The sequence below is a fragment of the Plecotus auritus genome (assembly GCF_963455305.1).
Source record: "Plecotus auritus genome assembly, chromosome: 2".
NCBI lineage: Eukaryota > Metazoa > Chordata > Mammalia > Chiroptera > Vespertilionidae > Plecotus > Plecotus auritus.
In genome coordinates this window covers 188157722-188166355 of record NC_137771.1, presented here as the reverse complement: position 1 = coordinate 188166355, position 8634 = coordinate 188157722, and the positions used below count along the sequence as shown (strand labels likewise).

At 42.8% G+C, this 8634-nt stretch overlaps 1 protein-coding gene across 6 annotated transcripts in view; it reads left to right on the top strand.

Annotated features, from left to right (window-relative positions):
• The first annotated feature begins 235 nt into the window (after window positions 1–235).
• The window catches only part of FXR1 (FMR1 autosomal homolog 1), a 73847-nt gene continuing 65448 nt past the window's right edge, over window positions 236–8634 (top strand). For all 6 annotated transcript variants that reach the window (XM_080651696.1, XM_080651691.1, XM_080651695.1 and 3 more), the window contains exon 1: window positions 236–322. In XM_080651696.1, coding sequence (XP_080507822.1) covers window positions 272–322 — 51 coding nt within the window. In that variant the 5' untranslated portion in view covers window positions 236–271. The remainder of the gene's footprint in view (window positions 323–8634) is intronic.

The following is an 8634-nucleotide window of genomic DNA, read 5'->3' as shown; positions in this document are numbered from 1 at the left end:
GGCGGGTCAACAAAGGTCGGCGATTGTTCCGGGAGGAAAACCGGGCGTGGGCGGCGGCGCGCAGAGCCCTGGACGGGTGATGTAAGGAGTCGAGGGATCTCACGGGGAGAGTCGGGGCAGCGCGGTGAGACCCCAGGGGTGTGGGGCGGGGTATTCCAGTCCCCGCCCTATTTCCCCGCCCCTCCCCCCGCCTCCTGCACGCCCCTCCCCCGCCTCCCCGCTGGTTGGAAAGTTTCTAGAATCTCTTCCCAGCGGCCTTTGCGGTTCCAACATGGCGGAGCTGACGGTGGAGGTTCGCGGCTCCAACGGGGCTTTCTACAAGGTACCCTCCTGCAGCTTTGTCGGGTCTTCTGGCGGCTGGGGCAGGTTTGGGGGAGGCTTGGTGGTACCGGAGAATGAGGTTTGGAGTCGACAAGGGTGGCCAGACAAACGCCCAAGGCCACGGGGTTCCTTGCTTCTCCCCCCTCCACCCGCGGTTTAACGGTCTCGGGGTCCGGGCTCCGTTATGTTTTGAAACAAACGTCGGACACGGCTTGCGTTTTCCTCCTCGTGAACCTTTTTCTTGGATGCTAGTGCGGGCCTCGGCCGGCCGGTGAGGAGGAGCCGAGTCTCTGCCGGGCGGCGGGAGCTCCCTGGGAGGGAGCAGGCCCGAGCGCCGCGAGGTGGGGGAGTCTGAGAGGAGGTGGTGGGATTGTGTGGTCACAGCCGCTCTCCCGCCCCTCGGACGGGCTGAGCGGGAGCGCCGCGCCGGCCGCGCCGACCCCTCCCCACCCTTTCGGGGGGGCGCGTCGCGGAATCTTAGGAATTCACCTTTGTCCTAGGATTTGGGGCTAATAAACTTGAGTGTCTGAAGGAGAAGCGAGTACTCAATTTGAGGGTTAGAATCGAAGAGAGAAAACTAGAATAGCTTGAAATGTGGCGGGCTGAAATCTTTTTTTTTTTGCGGCCTGGGAAATTGGGCGGCGCCTGAGCCCCTCTAGTAAGGAAGAAAAGGCGAGACTTCCCGGCTTTAAAGTATGATTTAAAATGTGAAATGGGAAACAGGTAGGGAAGTGACCATTTTCTTTATGGCAGTACCCAGTGGTTTTGGAAGGTGTTGAGTTTTGTGGGTTTTTTTCCCCCCCACGAGGGTTTTTTTGTTTGTTTCCATTGGGAGGAAGGAGATTCATTACTGCGGGATTAGAGCTGGGAAACGGAAGAGGAATTCGAGAGTAGAAGAACTTAGTAGGGGCTTCGAGTGTAGGGGGTCACGTAGCTGAAAATGAAATCCTTGCAGTTTAGTTCTGCCATTGTAACGGTCTCCCCCCGAATCTCCCTTTCTCCCAAAGTATGCCAAGATGTTACAAGATCAATACAAAATCTCCCCAGCTGTTGTCTGTCAGTCAGTCTCACTAAGCCAGCATCTCAAATGTTTGAGAGCTCTGGCTATTTTTATGAAGGGGCCTTCTCCTAATACAGGAGTATGGTGCATACGCAGGACTTACTCTCACCACGTTTCATTTCAGCGACCCTTTTATCCCACGGAATTTTTTTTTTTTTTCTCCTTTCCTGGTTTACTGATTAGCTATGTAGATTTGGTTTTAACTGTCACCTGTAATAGCATAGTGGGAAATCACAGTTGGCGTCTAAAGGATCTCCCTATGCTTTTGACAACTTTAAATCGCCTTAGGTGATCAACAAAGTAAAAATGGTGTGATGGGAAGAAATTTTAATGCATGACTAGTTATATTAGCAGTCTAGGTTTAACACTTGGTGTCAGACAGGCCCGGGCTGGGTAGCTAAGTTGGGTTGAGGGTCCTCCCAAACTTGCCAGGGTTGCTGGTTCCATCCTGGGTCAGGGCATATACAAGAACCAACCTACGAATGCGTAAATAAATGGAATAACGAATTGATGTTTTCCTCTCTTTCTTAAACCAATCAGTGAAGAAACAAACTTTAGTGTCAGACAAAGGGACCTAAGTAAAATTTGAGTAGATACTTCATTGACTTGTGTTCTTATTGAAACCTAGAGGTTGCCTCTGTGAATGAGTGCAGGCACAATGCACAAAGAATGGGCTTACCATACTTTTTCTGTCAAGGGTAAATAAGGTTGGTAAGCTTTGCCTCAATACTCCCTCACCCATGGAAAAGTTTAATTTCTCACTATTTGATTACACAGATTCTTGTGTAATGGAGGCATGCTTATTTTTTGGTCATACTGAAAAGGACTATTTTGTCTTAAATTATTTTGCAGCATGTAGATGGTAGAACATTGCTTTTTGGCTAAGTATACTTTATGTTGATTGCTACACAAGATAGCCTTCATTTCTTTTTTCTACAACTCATTAATGATCCTCATTGAAAGTTTTAATAAAGACTGTTTACAGTCTTACTTTGGCTTCTCAGTATAGTCACAATAAGTCAAATGTCCCTATTTTGGAACTCTGAAGGTACCTATTATTGATCCTTAACCACCTATCTGCTAGATTCTACTTAGACTTTGATTCAGTTACTCGGTGTTACCTAACAAAGAAGTGGTTCTTTGGCAAAGGTTGGGAAGGACTCCCTAGCCACGTTTTTATGTACTAAAATAATTGCATTTGAACATTTGAATTTTACTCTTGCCATAATCCACTGGTACATGCATTTTGTGGAAATTTGGTCTAAAAAAAACTCTAGAAGAGAGAATGGTGAAGTAGAAGGACATCCTGGATTTGAAGTTAAATAGATGGGAATTCTTAGGTCTGTACTTCAGCTTACCATTATTTAGGAATGGACCCTGAACAGACCTACCTCTCTGCGTCTGTTTTCTTTTGTGTAAAACGAAGGGATTGAAAGAGCTCAGGGTCCCCAATATTTTTTTCTCCTACTTCGAAAAATTGGCTTAACACACAAGCACTTTTTTATTTTTAACTATGTAAATTTAGATTAATTTGAATATAGTAAAATTCACCTTTTTTGAAACACAATTTTATGAGCTTTGATAAATGCTCACAATTGTGTAACCATCACCAGGATGAAGCGATAGAATAGTTTCACCATCCCCAAAATTTCCTTTATTCCCCTTTGTAGTCAACTTCTCTCTTAGGTTGTTTTCTGTTCCCATAGTTTTGCATTTTTCAGAATGTCCTATTTGTAGAATCATACACCTTATAGCATTTTGAGTATGGCTTCTTTCATTTAGTGTAGCAGCAATTTAAAGTATTTTTTTCTAATTTAAATAATGCATGGTTAGTTAGGGAATTTAGGAAACTGATCAGAAATTGCCTTGAGAATAACAGCTAACATTTTTGGTGTATTTTTTCTTTCAGTTGTGTTTTTCAATGTATAGTTGATTGATTTTCCCTTTTCTCCCCTTCCGTCCATATGCACAGACACACACTTGGATCTAAATGTGAATTGCCAGTGGCCCTGGCTAGTTTGCTCAGTGGTTAGAGCATGGGCCCGCGGTCCAAAGGGTCAACGTTTTGATTCCTGGTCTAGGGCGTGTACCTGGGTTGTGGGTTCCCTGACTGGTCTGGGCTCTTGCAGGAGGCAACCAATTGATGTTTCTCTCTTTTTCTCTCTATCCTTCCCCCCCTCTCTCCCCTCTTTCCACTCTGTCTGAAAATCAATAAAAAAAATATCCTTGGTTGAGGATTAGATGTGAATTGCCAGTGAAGAATTTCAGTCATGGGATTAGTAGTAATATCATTCTGCCTTGAAGCAGTGCTCTGTAGACTTTGATTAAAGGTTTCCTCCAGGAACCGAAACTTCATTTCACAAATTATTGGAACCAGTGAGTATCTAAAGATTTGACAAAAAATTAGGATATCCTCCCTCCCCCCGCAAAAAAAAAATATTTATGCAAATGATAGCATGTTCTGTATCTTTTTTATTTTTTATTTTTTTGAGGGAGGGAGAGAGAGAATCATCGATTTGTTATCCCACTTATTTACTCATTCATTGGTTGCTTCTTATATGTGCCCTGAGCAGAGGTGGAACCTGAAACCTTGAGGTATCTGGAGGATGCACTAAGCAACTGAGCTACCTTGTCAGGGCTGTGTCTTATTATAAATTAACAGTAGATCTATAGTTAGAGATAAAGACTTGATATTTTGTTTGCAGCCTTATAAATCTATGGGGATCGGAACAAATGGGAGATATGTTAACTAAGCGCTTGATAGGAGATGTCATTTTTATATGGAAATTTGCTTTTATAGCCTTTTCTACCTGGAGCATGGCATTTTAGTGTTTATACTACTAGCCATTTAAGATGCCTTTTTTTTTTTTTTTAAAGCTGTGAGTTAGAATTTACAATCTATGATTGTTAAGAGTATTTACAGCGTTGTGTAACCGTTACCACAATCTTATTTTAGAACATTTCCCTTACCCTCCTGCCCCCAAAAACCTTGGGCCTATTTGGGGTCATTAAAATGCTTTTTAACTGGTGTACCTGATATTAAGCTTTGTAATAACATTGAAACTTGCCTAACTATGGGCAGGATATAATTTTAAATGTAAGTTGAAAGTCACTCAATTTCTGGCTGGTATAGAGGAAAGTTTCCATGGTGTTCCAAGGAAATGTGTAAATCTCTAAGATGGTTGAATGCAATATTAGGCCTTCTCTATAGAAAATAGAACTAAATACTTCTAGAGTTTTGTGACTTCTTCTTTGACTATATAATTGACTACAAAACAAATTTTAAAGTATATTTTCAAAATCTTAACTTAGCTTAATTTAATATTAAAATGAAATTTGATAATAATTAAGTTATACAGGTTTAGCATCACTAATGATGATGACCTATGGAGTAATAGTGAAGGAGTTGTATTCTCAGAGTGTAATGATTTCAAAGTTAGTATACGTTAGTGTTGATTTCTTTGTGGAGATTAGTTGATGAAAAAGTGGTGGCTGTCAATAATACTAGAGACACTTAAATTAAAAACATACAATTCCAGGTATTTTAAAGATAGTTTCAGATGTTTAAAATGTGATTGTTATAAAAATGTAAAAGAACTAAGACTTAACTAAATGAATAGGCCAACTAGCAATTTTTAAAAATTAAATTTAAATACTTTTCCTGTAGTTTTGTTTTTATATTATAAGAACAGCACGATTATGAAAACTCTGAAAAAAGTTAATAAAACTATCTAGAGATATATTGCCAAGGCCTTGGCTTTATTTACTTACGGAAAGCATGCTTTTTTCCATATTTTTACTTTTTTGCAGCAGCATATTTCCAATACCATATTTGTGTGCTTTCTGTGATTTAGGTAATAGTTTTCTATGAGTGACTGTTACTGACTAGATCAGGGGTGGGCAAACTTTTTGACTCGAGGGTCACAATGGGTTCTTAAACTGGACCGGAGGGCCGGAACAAAAGCATGGATGGAGTGTTTGTGTGAACTAATATAAATTCAAAGTCAAGGAGCGGAGGGGAGAGCAAGAGAACCCTCCGCTCTTTCGGCTCTGTGGGCCAGATAGAACAGCTAAACGGGTCGGATCCGGCCCGCGGGCCGTAGTTTGCCCACGGCTGGACTAGATATTCTATGCACTTACACATGTATTTCCTGATTTTCTCTCAAGGATCCCATGAGGTATGTGGTATCCCCATTTTACATTTTAGGAAACTGACATGATTAACTTGTCCAAGGTAACACTATAGCTGAAGTGAGATTTAACTCTAGGGCTTCTCACTTCCAATTGCCTTGTTGAGCATAATATTAGTTCTTCAAAGGAAATTTTAGAGTAGTGAGCTTACATTTCAGTTGTGAATACAGGGCAGACATGTGACTGGATAACAACTCCAGAAGTGAGTTCTCTACCGCAATGTTAAAGATGTAGCAAACTAGTTTTTGTTGTGTTTTTTTGTTGTTGTTTGTTTGTTTGTTTGTTTAGTGGGAAGAGCAATATGCCTTCCATCTTCCATGTCTGACCCCTAATTCTTGTACTGGCTGGTTGTGAGACCTTGATTCTTTTCATTTGCAGTATAAGACTGTTGGAGTGGTGGAATCTGCTAGGTTCTGTTCACATCTAGCTCTAACAACAATAACACCTATTATTTATTGAGCATGCAAACTATCAGATGGTTCAGGTACTTTACATGAATTTATCTCAGTCCTTTTATTCACAATGAAGGGGAGATCATGTTATCAATTAAGGAAACTGAGGCTATAAGTCAGGGGTCCTCAAACTTTTTAACAGGGGGCCAGTTCACTGTCCCTCAGACCGTTGGAGGGCCGGACTATAGTTTTAAAAAAAAACAATGAACAAGTTCCTATGCGCACTGCAGGCCCGGGACGAGTCGGCTGCTAAACAGGACAGGCAGCGGCACCCGGCAGGCCGGATAAATGTCCTCTCCTCGGCGGGTTGCACGTGGCCCGTTGGCCGTAGTTTGAGGACCCCTGCTATAAGTGAATGTAGGTCCATAAAATTAATAGGAGGCTGATTCAAGATTCAGCCTGATCTCTCAGACTCTAGAGAGCCTGATGTCTGTCATCACTTCAGTATGTTTTTTTTGGAAGTACAAGTATTACATGGTTTATCCAATTATTTTTAACCAGAGGCACAGTGCATGAATTTGTGCACGGCTGGGGTCTGGCTGGCTCACCCCAATGGGGGCCCATTGGGCCCGGCTGGTGGGAGGGAGGGGCCATGGGCAGTTGGCCAGCTGACCCCACCCCCAATTGGGGTGTTGGGGGCCGGGCCAGCCAGGGGGAGAGGGGGCCGATTGGGGCCCTGGATCAGACTGGTTGTCTACCGCAGTGCACATCATAGCCACCGGTGTTTCCGGTCATTCTGATCGTTCAGCCCTCTGGTCTCTGGGCTTTTACATATATAGATTATAAATTACTAATTAATACAGTGGAAGTCAGGAGGACTGAATTGTGAGGATTCCTGAAAAAATGATTTGAGCTATGTCTTCACTTTACAAAAATCTACTTTTTAGCCACATCACTGTGGTTCAGTGGTTGAGCATTGACATATGAACCAGGAGGTCACAGTTCAGTTCCTGGTCAGAGCACATGCCCAGGTTTTGGGCTCAATCCCCAGGAGAAGGCATGCAGGAAGCAGCTGATTGATGATTCTCTCTCATTGATGTTTCTATCTCTCCCTATTCCTTCCTCTCTGGAATCAATAAAAACTTTTTTTTTTTAATCTACTCTTCACAACAAGCATGTCACACTCAAAGGCTAACATGGGCCAAATAAATAAGGTTTAAGTTGATGTGGGCCACAAAAAAACAAAAGCTTCAATTTTCATAGAAACGTAGGTTTATTTTGATAGAGACATGCTGAATACAAAGGGCTGAAATAAATGAGTAATCGTTAAAATAATAGAACATTTTAACAAAATTATTTTTTCTTGAACATTAACTTACCAGACATTGAATAACTGCACAAATTAATAAGCGTAATGCAAATAAACCTATTTTTCTTGTTCTCCAAAAGCAAAATATTTCCTGTTGCGCACACCAAATAAGTCAGCACAAGACTAATGACGTGGCAGTCAGCTGCTAAAATATCCGCTGCTAGTATTAGTGAAGAGAAATGGTGTGCCTGCGCATAAGGGAAACGAATGCAACACGATAATAGTAATCAGTCATTAGTGAACATTGTAGTTCTGAGTTGAGGTGTGCTTTAGCTGTACAATCCATACTAGATTTCAGAGACTTAGTATGAAAAAAATCATACGTATCATAATTTTAAAATACTGATTACATGTTGAAATATTTTGGATACGTTGGATTAAATTATAAAATTTTTACCTGTTTTTATCTTAATGTGGCTACTAGAGATTTTAAAACTTGATATGTGGGTTAAATTATAATTTGTGCTGGGTATAACTATTCACGTTTTTATATCATCCTCAATTGTTAGCTTTATATTGTGTAAGGTATTTGGGAAAATATTTGAAATACCCTATATAATAAAAGCCTAATATGCAAATTGTCCCCTCGGGCAGTCGTTTGACCGGGAGTTCTACCGCTTGCTATGACGTACGCTGACCACCAGGGGGTGATACAGAACATGGCGGGCGTCGGTGACGTGCTGTGACCTCTCACTGGCTACCCGGGGGTGGGGGTGATGGGTCGGAGTTGCAGTGAGAATGCGGTGTGTCTACCGAGCTCACTCTCACTTCTGCTACCCTCCCCCGGGACACCAGGGCTTGTGCGCCAGCAAAGCCCCTGTGCTCAGGTGCCGGGCGCCTGCAAGGAGCCCACTCTGCACATGTGCGGCCTCTTCTGGGTGAGCCAGGCCACAGCCGCCGGGACCGCAGGGGCCAGGCTGGGAGAGAGCATGCTGCCCCCCCCCGGATTTCATGCTGCGCCCTGGGCCGCAGCATCCGGCCACGCTCACTGCATCTCCGCATGGGGACTCAGGTACCGTGACTCAGGTGGAAGAGGGTGCACGGGGGCCTGGGGGCCCAGGTGTTGCCCAGGGCCGAGAGGTCAGCTGGGACCTGCCTTTTCCACCCCAGATGCTTGTGCTTCGATTGCTAGCCAGGCCTAGGGACTGCACCCTTGCACAAGTTTCATGCACTGGGCCTCTAGTTTTATATATGCATACGTAGTATGAAACTTTTTTTAATAATGTGGCATTTCTTGGTGGTAATTGTGCCACGTAACATTTTTTTTTTTTTTTTTAGGGTGCCAAGCTTTTCTAACAAAA